The 15,501-nt window shown below is 36.1% G+C and overlaps 1 protein-coding gene across 1 annotated transcript in view; it reads right to left on the reverse strand.

The window, feature by feature from the left end:
* Positions 1-301: 301 nt before the first annotated feature.
* Positions 302-15,501, reverse strand: part of LOC131069834 (uncharacterized) — a 48,184-nt gene continuing 32,984 nt past the window's right edge. The window contains exons 5-8 of the mRNA XM_058005409.2: positions 9,493-9,564; positions 1,395-1,453; positions 1,021-1,117; positions 302-848 (exon numbers count right to left, since the gene is read on the reverse strand). Coding sequence (XP_057861392.2) covers positions 693-848; positions 1,021-1,117; positions 1,395-1,453; positions 9,493-9,564 — 384 coding nt within the window. The 3' untranslated portion in view covers positions 302-692. The remainder of the gene's footprint in view (positions 849-1,020; positions 1,118-1,394; positions 1,454-9,492; positions 9,565-15,501) is intronic.

The following is a 15,501-nucleotide window of genomic DNA, read 5'->3' on the forward strand; positions in this document are numbered from 1 at the left end:
AAATCGCACCTCTTAAAATGAAGATGTGTCTGCCTGATAAATTTATGTGTATTAATACTTTCAATGCATTTTCTGGGAGCAAAGTTCAAAAATTAATAATTATCCTCCCTTAAATATTGAAACCCAAAAAAGTAAAATTGTATGAGAACTTTACATAGGTGACAGACATTCAGAATTTAATATATCATACAACCTTAAAAAGGTATATTGTCTTTACATTCAAAAATCAACATATTTGGCCATAAAGATATGATCACCTTAAACAGAAAAATAAAAATGGGTTTAAAGTTTACAAAACATAAACGCTTAAGAGTGGATGATATATCTTGAAACTGTAAGAGCAATAAATATGCAGAAACCTGTCTACTACTGTATGGCATTTATATGTGTGCTCACTGAAGGGTAACTGAAGTTCAAATCTACTTCGTAGAACTTAGAATTGCATGTGGAATTAAGTACCCTCTCATCAAAAAGGAGTTCAACAGTTGAAAAAACCCAATAATCAGACATCCTAATAAACTAACCCTGTCAAAATTTGCTCATTTTATATCAAAGGTTTAGCTTCAGCCTGATCTAGTCAATACATGATGCTCATGCTTCTTGCTGGAAGCAATTGTGCATGTTTACAAGCTTAAAGAGCGTAATAATCTCATACTGTGTTCCCTTAATGAATTATATTTCCAGTAATTCAATCACCTTCTACGAACGCCAGAGTTGGCTATACGTTGTGGTCCTTGTGAGGAAGATTGTCCTGCGGATGCTTGTCCCACAGCCTGTTCCTCTGGCATATTCATTGCTTGGGTTACAGCATTCATGACAATGAGCCCCAAAGGGACAAGGTACATCCACTGCAAGGAAGCAATTTTGAACTGTTAATTTCAGACCTACTTATTTCTTGCCACAAGCTTTGGCTGCAAAATAAAAGTGCTTGACATCCTCATATAGCCATTTAATGAAGTTTGGACTGCATCTCACAATGGAAAATGTGATTATAGAGCAAGGGAGGGTGCAATTGCTTACATATTTCGCCCAAAACGACTTTTCCGGGGGTTTGGGGATATCATCACCTTCAACCCCACCCTCATTCACTAGTAAATCCTCTGTTATTGTAGGCATCCTGCAGATCAAGAAGAGACATATTTTATAATTATTACAACCAAAGCTTCATCTCATCTAGAAAGAAACTAAGATAAAGATCCATTCTCTTTGTTTAAAATAAATTTATATAGAAAATGTATGAAAAAATCCAACAATTTCTAACAGACAAATCATTCTGCCGAAAAACTTGCATATCATTGACTAACAGTTTCTTATTGTAAATTCATTGTAACATAATGTTATTTTTTAAGTTTTTACAAGGAAAATATAAGCTCAAAAATTCAACTCAAATCTACCTCGAGGCCTGCTCACTGCTTTTTAACACTATATGTGAACTAAATGACCAACGCGACGGCTGCATCCAAAAAGAACAATGCTCCAACTTACATCAATAAAGCCTTTAAAAGAAACATTACACGACATTTGATTAGTAAGCTAAACAAAATACTTCTTAATCTTCAAAGATATATATCAGAAATAACTGCAAGTATGGAGGTGAGGCATAAAACTAACATTTGATGGAGAACCAGAATATTTATCCACCAAAGGAGGTTTAAATATATATCCAGTGGCAATTGGTTAGGAGCCCTGCAACCCATGCTCTCCCCTTTAATAAGTCTTAAATTATAGAATTACTAAAATTAGATAACTGGCACAGCCAAAGGTAATCCCGAACCTGTTGGAGCGAGATGTGTTTTTAGTTTTTACAAAATGACAAAAGATATCAATTGCTGCCTTTTTTGTTTGTCGTGGGAATTGACACTCAATATTGCAGAGGCAATTGTATCATTGAAAAGGGTTCAAACGGGGCTGTAAATGGGGGACGAAAAAAGATTTATGATTAAGTAGATTCTTAAAGACTGATAAATGCCATGACAACCAAGCATCTTCTCCTTTCAGAAGCTCAATTTTATCAATGACAGTCAAATGGCTGTTAAAAAACTGAACAGTCATCTTCTCCCTCATCAAAAGGGGTGATAAAAAAGTAGCTGATACTGCACCCAATATGAATTGGAATTTGGATTGATGCAAACAATTGGTGTGCCTGAAATTTTTCAGGAATGTTTATTTCCCAAAAGACTTCAGTAACTACTATTTGAGAATGTTTGGTACCCCAACTCATTACACCTAATTATTTCTAATATCCATATCATACTCACAATTTTTAATTTTAAAATTGAGGCACTCAAGGCAATTGTGAGTATGATATGGATGTTAGATGGGCTGTAATGGTCATCATAGACAAACCCACTAAGAGCAAAGGGAAAGGGTGAAAGGTTTTGTCCCATGATAAGCTCTGTCCACCTCCTGCCTTGCAAGTTGATTGGAGATGAGAGAGGCAAAGCCGTGGAAATATGGCCTAATGGAAGCCTTTCCTGCATCTCTCTACAACTATTCTGTCATGATTCTGTAAAGTTTGTTGCAGAATTGTATCAATGTAGGGCATGAAATGGATGCAGAAGATGTAGTTTGTAATATCCCTTGCCAAATCTGATTGAAAATTTCTGATTTAAATGCTCAAGAAATATTGTCAAACGCTTTTCATGAAACTTCTGTACTTGCTGATTGTGGCTTCTTTTTTATATTCTGATTTAAGAGATGATAATATGCATTCATTGAACTCAAAAGGACATATATCAAAGTCTGAAGTTAAATGAGAATGCAATTTAACACCTACCACTAACCTTTCAATGCCAATGTGTGACTGGATTCGTACGAAATATGCATCTACAGCTGTTAAGACATTTCTATGAACATTTGGCATGCATTCTAAGAGACCAAAATGCACTTACAGCAGATTGTCATTAACACAAACACTTGACATACATACATGTAATTCCCACATGCCAATGAGTGGTATTAACAGCAATAAATGTAGCCTCCAACGATCTGAAATCGCTCTTCAAACCCCTTTGAATTTATGTAGATTAACTCTTGTAAAATGCATTAGTACTGTAGCGTTTACTATTCATGGGTACTGTAGCGATTTACTATTCACCGGTGATGTAGCGCACTGTTCACGGGCACTGTAGCAGCAAATAAATCTCTAGATATAATCCCTTTCAATCTGCAAACAAACACTGAAATAAACCCTCCAATCAGCTCAATATTGACTCCTGAATGAAGCCAACTCTCACAAGCATAATTAGATGATATTGCACACTCTCTATATGCTGTTACAATGAAGAAGCCACGCTCTCCAATGCCGACGAGCCTTGAATCTTGCAGAAACCCTTGGTATTCTACACTTCAATGCTCTAGAGAAACTTCAATCAAAAACTCCAATCACATAATGAAGTTCGATTCCTTTTGCACACTTGTATTTCCTCAAGAAGTTAGAACTTCTTCAAAAAGCTCTTAATTAACATTAAAATGTTATAATATTTTATTGGCATCAATAATGTAATTAAACCTTGGCTCATAAATTATAAATAAACTTGGCCCCCTTTTCATGATAAATAGACCCTCATTTAAGTGATTTATAATATAAAGTCATTTTATAACTTAATAATATAATCTCCAAATAATTAATGTTTAATTGAGCCAATTAAACATTAATATCTCCATGAATACTCTGTATTTTCGAACGTCGTCTGAACTGGGAGCTAACATGAGACTGCATATGACCATACCCCCTTTACTAAAAATAGCAGGGGTCCATCTCTAACATCCCAAGACTTACTTAAAATAGTAAGTAGAGCAAATGATGTCTGAATGATGCCAAACAAAGACCAAACTAAAGCACTCTGAACACTGGGGATGATACCAATCCTCAAAAGACCCTCTAACCAATCCCATTAGCCTACGATGGTCAGGGTAATAGGCTAATCCTCACTAAAGAACTGATGTCAACAAAAAGGGGACATCACATAGTTTGTGTGACATAGTGAATGATTTAGCCGTTCCAATATCATAGCTGTGTCATACCTCATATTAGCTCAACAATAATATGGTTATACAAGATGCCAATTGTGATATCAAACAAGATAGTTTATTGCCAAGTCATAGAAAGTGGCATCATACTGGCTCATCTTCAAATGTGCATTGATGCCTCAGCTGCTGCACTCCCAGTTGCAGATGTCTTGGATCCTGAAGACAATATTATGCCCAGTCCAGTGAAGGACTGATTACCCGCTACTAATGGCCATGTTATACAAAAACAATATTATATCTGACTGATTGTCTACAGCAATCCGCTATCTTCTTTTTGATATTTAAAGCTGATATATTTTGGAAGATTATGAAAGAGTGCTATGTATTTTCTGTATTTTCCTTCGAGAATGATTGTCTCTGAAGAAGCATTGCCTCACTCTGCAGCCACTATATTCATTCACAAAATATGACTGTTAGCTGAGTTATGTGAGTGGGAGTGGTAGATGATGTGTTGGCAAGTGTGAGGTTCCTAAGAGATACGTTTTTTCATATTGAATTTTTAAGTTGCTGAAGGTCAACAGATGGAGGAATTTAATATTTCTCTGACACTGGATGAAAGGTTAATGTTGGTTATTTCTATTTCAGCAAATACTAGCGAATGAAGTATAATGGTCAGTGGAGATGTCTGATCCATCAATTTAACCCCACAGTTTCCAGCAATAGAGAGGAGTTCTCTTTTGCAGCAAGAGAAATGTTAGTAGTTGGTAATTTCAAATAGCCTGGTATCATGTGAAGGCCTTACCAAATTGTCAAATCTGCAATCCACCAAACCTGAGAAAATGGAGAGTTGCCTGAGCAGTTTTTGCTAACAACTTAACGGAAATTTTTTATATTGAGTTTTTTTCCATTAGATTAATATTAGTTCAGAACAAGTTTTTCACTCAATTTGCTTTGTGAGTCAAGGGTCATTCAGCCTAGATAACCATAGCCAAAAACCCAACATTCTTCTTGTATTGATGATCAAAAGATTCAAATAATCACACTCCTACAAACAAACATACAAATTGGAAAGCTTGATTTTCTTCAGAATGGTCTTTAATATTTATGCATCTCCAATCATTACAATATTTTATAATCAAGACTAGTTACAGTTACAAAAAAAATTATTTTCAAAACATAGACTTGTCAATACCAATTGCATAGATGCTAAATGTAGACTACTTAAGGTTTATGCTTACGCAAACCCACATGGGTTTGATGATGATTAATATCAAATTGTAGAGAGAATGATTGAAGACAACAATACCATTTTCTTTGTGTGCCACACAGTAAACCAATTGTGAAGGAAACTTTTATTTGACTACAATTGCCTGCACTGATGTGTATCAATGGTCTGACCTTTGTCATATCTCAAAAAAATACTAAACTAGTGCTTGGTATATAAAAATCGACTTGAAAGTAACTTCACAAATTGTCTATAATCCAAACCAAAAAATATTCACAAAAACTTGCCCATTAATGAGCCTGAAAGGGTTAATCCTTTCAAAGAAACAGCGAATAAGCCGATGTGGGCACCCCCAGAAAGAGATTGGATTAAGGTAAATTTTGACAGGGTGGCACGAGGGAATCTTGGACAATCTGGAGCCAGGTGTGCGGCAAGAAACCATGAAGGTGTTGTTCTGGCTAGATGCAGTCAAGGCCTAGGGGTGAGCACCAACAAAGATGCCGAAGCTAATGCAGCACTTTTGGCAATCCTAATGGTAAAAAGGTTGGGAGTGGCAAACCTGCATTTGGAAGGTGACTCAAAAATTATAGTCCAGGCTATATTGAAAGGGACGGCTATACATTGGAAAATAGACAATATTATTCAAATCATCAATAGACAGCTTAGTGAATTTCAAAAATTCAAGGTCCCACATATACACAGAGAGGGTAATCAAGAGGCGGATGTTCAAGCATAAGATGCAGTTGATATCCCACCAGGAGAAATCAAATGGTTTTTGGATAGAGCAATTGATCTATGTAATGTCCCCATTCAGGATTTACCATAATTTAGCCCTGGGACATCAGCTTTAAATTGATATGAGAATTGTAACATTAAACATAACTTTATTAGAAATGAATATATTTCATTATAATGTTAAATTTAAAATTCACGAATAATTTAGAGAGTGGAACTTATCTTGGTAACTCTCTCTGACTGAACAGCTATATTACGTTGACAGATCTTCTCCTTCATTTATATTCATAAGGATGAATAGCTCTCAAACCGAAAGGATAGCATCCTTTGGAAATCGATGAGACATGACTCCTCATGATTGGACTTTTCAAAATGAAATGACTCCTTAGAAGAGTCAGTGTAGTTCCATCACTGTCCTTTAATTATAATTGTTGTTCTCATTCTTATTACAAATACAATCTTAACTTTTACAGTATGTATATATTGACTGTTGTTCCTTCTATTATTACACGTATATACACATGATATTTGCTACTAACTGAGAGTATTTAATATACCCCATATATTCTTTTAGAGTATATGTAAGTTTCACTGTTGTTGATAGACCAGATCTGATCCCCTTATTTGATACGAAACTTGTAATGGCAACGATCTAATGATTGCCGTAATCGGCTATCGCTGTTACAGATCTTACTTGGTCAGTTCTTGCAATTAGTGTGGATATTGTCTCTGCCTTTGATTCTTTCTAACATGCACGGAAGATCTTATTGATTGGCGGAATCACCCAATTCGCTTGCCTGAGCACTTTATTAAAAATAAATAAAATAGCAATTCACAAATCAATGATTGTTGAAGTGGAAGTGAATGCCTTCATATATCTTCCAAATGGAAGGATCAGTCACGTTGTAAAGGTCGAGACTTATGTCTATTCATAACCGCCTTCTTTCCTTAACTAATCTCACCCTCCCGCATGTAATTAGTCATTTCTTAACCTCTGATAAGAATCCTACTTATTGCTGTCATCAGGATAATGGATTGCTGTCATCAATACTCTTCATAATATAAATCGATGTCTTAACATCGTGCTTCTTTAGATATTGCTGTTTGATAGCATTTTCCCATAATCGATATTGTTTAATATATGTTGTTGCTTAGTGATTCTTGGTCAATCCTTGATATGCAATGATAATTAATATGAGGCAATCCGATAGTTTATTTGATTGTCATCGTGGGATACTAATCATCCAATCATCTTCTTCTTTTACGCCACAATAGACTATATAATTTGTTTGTTCTATAATCACTTCCTAGACGATTCAATACTTATGGCATCAAATGACTACTTGCGTGGGCATTATTATTTCTGAAGATTATTATATTGGCAGCATAGGAAATGATATGCCTGTGAATGGAGACGAGGTGATGTGGCTCATTGAGTGGTTCGTATTTCTGTTTTAGAAGAGTTTGGAAGGACTTTATATTGTTACAAGGGAGACCATTCTGACATGCGCCAGATCTGGTCTGCCACAAAGATCACCATTTGATACGCTAGATACTTATAAGTAGCAGCAGCCATCAAGCTCAAGGAACCGGTGAGTTGAGAAATTTTCATTTGTGTTTTCTTGGGTCCTTCCACTATCTTCAGCCACCAGCCATTAAGAAGAGAGAAGTGGGGCCCGTAAGGACTTGAGCAAAGGCCCCAAGGGTTAATATCAGCTCAAGGACTAAAAACAGAAATAATATTTCCAATACAAGTGGCACATCATGAGATTGGAAATAACAGAAAATATTTCGTGTGAGGTATAGCATCTGAATTATAAGTGAATTGTAAAATGCATCTGAAATCAGTCAAAAGGCTTCCTGCACAAGGAACTGGTTTTATATATATATTTTTATATTTTAATTGTATTATTATTATTAAATTCTATTTTAGAGCGGGCATTATTATGTTTTGATTGTTTAGATGGGTACATCACAATCTAGAACTGAGTTAAGGATGACAAGGTGATTGAGATGAATACCCCAGCAGATAGTCATAATCATTTCAAGGGAGGATGTAAGTTTATTAATGAGGCTGATGGTATGCAAATCATGGTGATTTGCTTAAAGGCTCGAGATAACAGGAGAATTGTAATGGAGCTCGTGCGGATTTGTTGCAAGGAATGTGAAGGACACTACTGCTGTACATTGAATGTGAACCGCACCAATGGCGTAAATGGTGGTGGAGGACGGAGGTTACACGTTACATGTGTAATTTATGATTGAACGGGCCAATATTTCAAACTGCTAATTATATCAAGCCATTAGCTACAGTTTTAGAGCCCAAAACTCCAAAAATCTTCCAAGTTGGTGTGGCCAAGGTGGATTGCTGTTTAGGTGGAAGTAACACTCCATTAATAAGATATTTGATAGCTTGCTCGGAGTGGTGTGATTGCATTTAAGGCGATTTTTGAAAGAGATTTTGTCAGTGGCGTCTCGGTGAAGCTTTGTGTGCTGCAAGTGTTTTCTTAGAGGTGAAAGGCATGGAGGCCAACTTTTATGTACAACCTTTCAAGCAATTGGTGCCCTTTTGGGCCCATATTACTGATGAAAGACTGTCTAACATTTTCATTTTTAATGACCGAGATTTCCCTACTTGGGTCAAAATAGTTTTGGGGGATGAGTATCTCAAGGCTCAATTCCGATACTGCACAAATGCGGATATTGCTTCCATGTTCCTTGCTTGATGTCTTGAACTGGAGCCGAAGAGCACCGTAAACTGGATAATGAATCTGCATAAGAAAGGAATGGTTGCAGGGTCTGGAAAGAATCTTAGGAATGGCACGAGATGGGGAGGGGTTCGTCTGTCCAGGTGGTGACTGGATCCATGTGAGTGAATTTGTCCCACCCCTGAGGCCATTTCTACTCTGGAGTGCACATTGCAATAAGGAAGTTCACAGGGCCTCTCCACAGATAGGTGTGAATGGGGTGAAGGCTTTTATCAGATACCAGGAAGCACAGAAAATCCGAGATGAAATTACCAAATGGGGACCACGCAGTGAGCTCTTGGCTATAAAGGCAGTTGAATCTCCCCCAAAACGTAAGCGGGGTCGCCCAGTGGGGTCGAGGAAAACAAAAAGAGTAAAACGTCTGCTGCAGGGTGAATCATCTGGGTGGAGGGATGAACCAAAGACCGTGATTAGGGAAACTGCACAAGTTGAGGCAATTGAGGGAAAAGGAAAGGCGATAATGGAGGCAAGTTAGGAGGGGTGCTGACTTTTTGCTCTATTTTGGTTTTTGGGAGTTGATCACAGTAACGATGAATGGAAAGGATAGATAGCGAATGATTGTAATTATGATCAATAGGTAGCTGAAGATAGATTAGAATATTTCTGCATATAGCTGAAGAACTCTGGACATAAATCTTTTTTCAATATTAATCTATAAACCTATTTACTGATAAAAAACAATATTCACAAAAACTTGGCACTTATCCTCACAATCAAGAAATCAAGAAGACCATTATACCAAAAAGCTTACAAAGTGAAGCACACAATATACAAATTTGAAATACAGCTTACAAATTTTAGCAGTCGGGGATGTGGGCATTCCCCAGCTGACCCATATGTAACTGCTATGACATTCACCCCTTCCTGCAATGAAAAAAAAATAATATTGTACAATTTATGAGAGGGAGAAACATAATCTTGGAAGAAAGGAAAACAAAAACACATATAAAGTCCAAAGAGAAAATCATACATTTGCATGTAAAGGTTTGAATATAAAAGTTATTGCATTGATAATGATGCAACACAATCACATATGTGTGCATAAAAAAAATGACTTCCATTACAAAATTGTAAATAACAAAAAAATGCATACTTGTCACCCTTTGTCTCGATTAAATATTTCTGGGGCTTAGGAATTAATATTAGATACAAAACTATCCAAAACCAGTGGTTCACGTTATATTGCATGTGCACAGCCTAAATTGTTTCTTGCTTGTTAAAATAGACTACACTGAATACAATCAATAATGCATATAAAGATTCAACCTTTTTTTTGTACCATCCACAGTTTATATCAATTGTATAATGCAATGAGAAATTTTACTGGATCGTATGAGTTATTTATTACAGTCTCCAATAGTATTTGTCGATCAGTGTCAAGAGTTCCACTAAATTTTAGCTATTATAACATTCCAAATAATCAAAAGAAAATAAATTTGATAATTTGATAAGAGCAACGAGGCTATAGAAAATCAAGTTGTACTCACTTTGACTTCTGAGATGGAAAGCTTTAGAGAAAATAATGGAACATATTTTACACTATTGTTCATAAGGATCAAAGAAGGTCAATGGGACTCAACAAGTACATTTAGTTAGAACGGCATGGTGGTCCAGAGATAAAGCTCCACAATCAGACCACTTGCCAAGAACCAACTAGCACTTGCATCGTCAAGAGGGACAAGAGTTTTGCCAATAGCAAAATAATCATATTAGTAAACCTAGATGCATTATACGGATGGACATGTAATACAAAATTGTCACTTTTTTAACTTGTAAATGAACTTGGGGTAAAACAATAATTTTGAGTAAGGGCCCAAATAGGAATAGAATAATGAAAAATTGTGCAAATAGGAGTGAAATGAGTAATGCATAGGAATCCAGCCATGAGCGACCTAAACATAAGAATATACCACTTGTCATTAAAATATTCCCATAAAAATGGGTTCAACACTAAATGCGAAATGGAAGACGTGTGTTAATATCCATGAAAGGAAAGCTTGAGTAACTGAATCCACTTCTTCTTGTATGATTTTTTGGACAGCAGGTAAGGTCATTGTGATTAGTTTCCTTTCAAGTGAAACTTTAATACAGCTTTCTTATTAATATATTTGGCAGAGGATAAAGTCAGTCTTTTCCTATCACCAGTTGGTCATACAATTCACACTATTTGCAGTATTAATTTATCTATTGTACAAGTTTAGCTTCATTTCACCACTCATTCCACAAGAACGTGTTTCCAAGCATTTTACAGAGTTAAACAATTGGTTGTTCTTGTAGGCTCTCTATTTTTAAGGTCCCTTCTACACTCACTTGTACCCCTCACCCCTAACTCTTCAATAAACTCAAACTTTGACAGTGCTATTTTGATTTTTGAGAAATGCTTGCTCCAATGTCTCTAAAGTTGGGAATTCTAATTTCTCACATATGTTGGGTAATAATCCACTTATGTATTTGAGCACATTATGTTGCCCAAGGGAGTCCTCATGGAAGCATGCGGAATAGTCAGTAAACTCATTGGTGTAATATTGAACTGATTGTTCCTTACATTGATGCAACTACTGAAACATTAGGTAGTCATCCTCGTACTGTTTGAAGAGGTAGTCTTCATTCTACAAAATGCTGATAAAGGAATCTCATGGCTATATTGGATCATGGTCCCTCTCACATTTTGTGCTAAGTGTTTGCCACCGATGGGAAACTTGAATGGTTAATAGAGAAATAAACTTCCAGTTGTTGAACCTAATTATCCAACACTTTACCCTTCAAATGTTGGGATGTCTTAAAGTAAAAAGAGTTTTGTGTTGCACAAAATGTTGGTCAGTACGTTCTCACATTGATCCTTGAGTTGACAAATGAGTTTATGGAACTGTCTGAAGAGCTTTTGGTACTGTCTTAATTGCACATTCTGTGTTTTTAATAGTCTCTCAATATACCAGTATTAGCTTACTATCCAGAGATTCTGGCTAATCTCACATGGTATCAAAGCAGTTTCTGATCTAAGTTTGCTGGTTCATTATTTGCTGAGATTTTAAAAAAATACTTGCATGCAATATTTAATTTATTTTGGGCTAATATTTTTTTTTATTCCATGCAACACAAACTCAACATTTATAAGTTAGATATATAAATACCAACATATCATAGATTTACATGGTTTCCCATAAAAGTAACAAGATACCCTTTGTTGTTACCTCGAGATTTTCTTCATTTAGCTTGCTCATCCACAGGTTGATTTGATTAGGACTATGCATTTAGGGATTAACGATCGCTTGATACACAGATAGACCATGCACTCCACTGCACTGCACAACACAATCACTGCCACAAACATGACAACTCTTGGCGAGAAATTTCTGTTGCAGAACAGGAAGGGAGCCACAACTGGCCGCTACCACATAGTTTATGGCTGCTGTCAAAACTCATAGGGAAGGCCAAACTATTGAGACCATTAAGAACAAGGCCAAACAAGTTATTACCTAATACATTGAACTCACTTAACCTTAGACATCCTATATCCGCATGGATTCTGCCTTAATAACCTTCGTTATCAAGGTGGGGTAGCACTAGACATAGAGTAATATGTCAACCCAGCACCTTCTTGAGGCAAGATTCGTGAAAGACATTATGAATTTGACTGATTGCTGATAACTTCAATTCATAAGCAACTTTGCTGATCCTTCTTATAATCTTATAAGGTCCGTAGAATCATGGCTTGAGTTTCTCTGCACCACTTCCCTTGAGTGAAGAATGTTTATAAGGTTGTAACCTTAGGAAGACTCCAACTTCAAATGTTCTTTCAGATCTACAACAAACGGCATACACCTTTTGTTGATTCTCAGCATGTTTTAAGTTTCCTTTGAGTGTGTTTAAAATATCCACACTTTGTTGCACAAAGTCTCTTGCTCCAGGGACTCTGCTATCTATAAGAATCAAATCCCTAAGCGATATTGCCTCATAACCATATAGTGTGTTGAAGGGATTCATTGCTCCAGGGACTCTGCTATCTATAAGAATCAAATCCCTAAGTGATATTGCCTCATAACCATATAGTGCGTTGAAGGATTCATTCCTATTGACATAATGATGGGTAGAACTGTAGCAATATTCCCCAAGATGTGACCATTTGACCCATGCTATTTGTTGCCCTGTGACATAGTTCTGCAAATATCCTTCAAGCCACTTATTTACAATTCCGGTTTGCCTATCCGTTTGTGGGTGGTATCTAGTGCTTGGGGTAAGTTTTGTTTCAGCCAACTTAAAGAGTTCCTACCAAAATAAACTGAGGAATTTACTATCTCTGTCACTTATGATGTTTCTGGTTAGTCCATGTAGTTTGAAGATTTCTCTAAAGAAGAGATCAGCTATTTCTGGTGCTCTATATTCCGAATAGTTGGCATGAAAATGAGCTTACTCAGTCTATCTACTACCACAAATATACAATCCTTTCTTTGTACTTTCAAAAGCCCAGTGATGTAGTCCACTAAAATACTCTTCCATTTTTTATTTGGTATTGGTAACGGTTGTGAAAAACTAGCTGGAAATGTTTACTCTATATTGTTTCTTTAACAAACCATGCATTCCCTAATATGCTTAAAAACATCCCCTTAGAGACCTTTCCAAGAGAATATTTCCCTCACTTGTTTGTATGTTTTGTAATAGCCTTTGATAACATGCTAATGGAGTATCATGATATGCCCTCAAAATCCTTTCTTTCATTTTTAATCCTAGATAAGATATATTTGATCTTTATAGATAATGAGCTCCTCCACCACCTTGTACTTGTCATTTTGTATTTTTCCTTCCAATATATCATTAGCCATTGCATCATTGGCATACTCAACAAGTATTGAGTTTTTCCAATTAGCAAGAGTATCCGTCATAGAGCATAAGTTAGGTCTTCATAACAAAGCATCGGTCAAAACATTATTCTTTCCCTTCACGTAGTCATTTAGATTCCTTTGGTTCAAGAAGAATCTTAGATGGTTATGGCTGATCTTAACAATAAACCTTCCACAAACTAGGTATTGTCTAAACTCGGCTAGTGCATGCATAATAGATAGCATCTCTTTGTCATAAATAGAATATTTATAATCCATTTCCTTAAGCTTGCAACAATCGAAATCTATTGAGTTTTTATCTTGCATTAATATGACTCCAATACCTTCACCCGAAGTGTCACACATTCTAATTCAAATAAAATAGAGAAATCCAGAATGGTTAATACCGAACAAGAACTCTTTTTTTCTTTGAGCTTGTCAAAAGATCTTTGTGCCTCCTTGCTCCATGAAAAAGCAGATTTCCTAGTTAAACCTGTTAGTGGGGCAACAAGCCTTGAAAATCCTTTGACAAACCTTCTATAATAACTATATAGTCCTAAAAATCCCCTTAAATGTGTTTTTAGGTTGAGGCCAATCTACTATTGCTTTGATTTTCTCTTCATCTACACTAACTCCTTGGGCATTGATCTTATGCTCTAAATACAATATTTCAATCATTCCAAATTCACATTTAGATGCTTTAGCAAATAACAATTGTTGCTCAAATATTCCCAATACCTCATCAATATGCCTAGCGTGATCTTCCCAAGCATTACTATAAATCAATATATCGTCAATGAATACCAAAAGAAACTTCCATAATTGTTTATTGAGTACATGGTTCCTACAAGACTAGAATGTAGCCGAGGCATTTGTTAGTCCAAGACTAAAAATTCAAAAGGTCCAAAATGACCCCAAAGCAGTTTTGTGAACATCCTCTCTCCTCATTCTTATTTGCTGGTATCCAAAATACAAATCAATCTAAGAGAAATATATATCACCATGGAGTTCATCAATTAATAAATCAACCCCAAGGATGGGATATTGATTCTTGATAGTTTTTTAATTAAATGCCCTATAATAATCCACAAACAACTTCATAGTATCATCTTTCTTTTTTACCAATACTACAAAAGAAGCAAAAGAGCTAGAGGTAGAGGTAGGTTGTATATGCCCCATATCCAGTAATTCTTTAATTGTTTTCTTAATCTCCTCCTTTTATCTTTTTGGGTAGCTATAAGGTGTGGTAATGAATGGGTTTGCTCCCTCTTCTAGTTCAATAGTGTGCTCAAAGCCCCTCTTAGAGGTAATCCCAATGGAATATTGTTGAAAACCCCCTTATGCTTGTCTAAAAAAGATTGGATATCAATATGAGTAGTCTTCCCTTCTTTGGGCAAAAATCTATCGAGGATCATACATTGTGTTGTCCATTCTATTTGCTCATGTCTAAATGCCCTCTCCATCCTTTTGGACAACACAACCCTTGGAGATCCATCTAATAGACCTTGTAGAATTACTTCCTTGCCATTATGTTGGAAACATAGTTCCATCTTCTAAAAATCTTGATGGTATCTACCTAAAGAATGTAACGATTGAATGCCCAAAACCACATTTTTATCGCTCATGTTTTCCACATAGAAACCTTCACTTATTTGGTGTCTCTCCAAAGTGGTGTCTAGTTGCAGCATTCTTTGTGTACAAAGGGAAGTGAATCCCTCAACCATAACTAAATTGAAACCCTCAGAGTTTTCAGCCTTTAATTTCACCCTCATCACTAAACCTTCATCAATGAATTAACGTGTAGCACCGCTATCAACTAAGGCAGCCACCCTTTGACCTTGTAAACACTACAAATTCTGAAAAGGTCATACTTGGGTGCCCCTGAAAGTGTTGCCAACATTCCCCTTGTGAACTCTACTTCTTGTTTCCTTTTCTTCCACTTGGGTTTGAGTTCTTCCTCCTCTGATTCTTCATTTGTCATTGG

Source organism: Cryptomeria japonica, chromosome 6, assembly GCF_030272615.1.
Source record: "Cryptomeria japonica chromosome 6, Sugi_1.0, whole genome shotgun sequence".
NCBI classification, from domain to species: domain Eukaryota; kingdom Viridiplantae; phylum Streptophyta; class Pinopsida; order Cupressales; family Cupressaceae; genus Cryptomeria; species Cryptomeria japonica.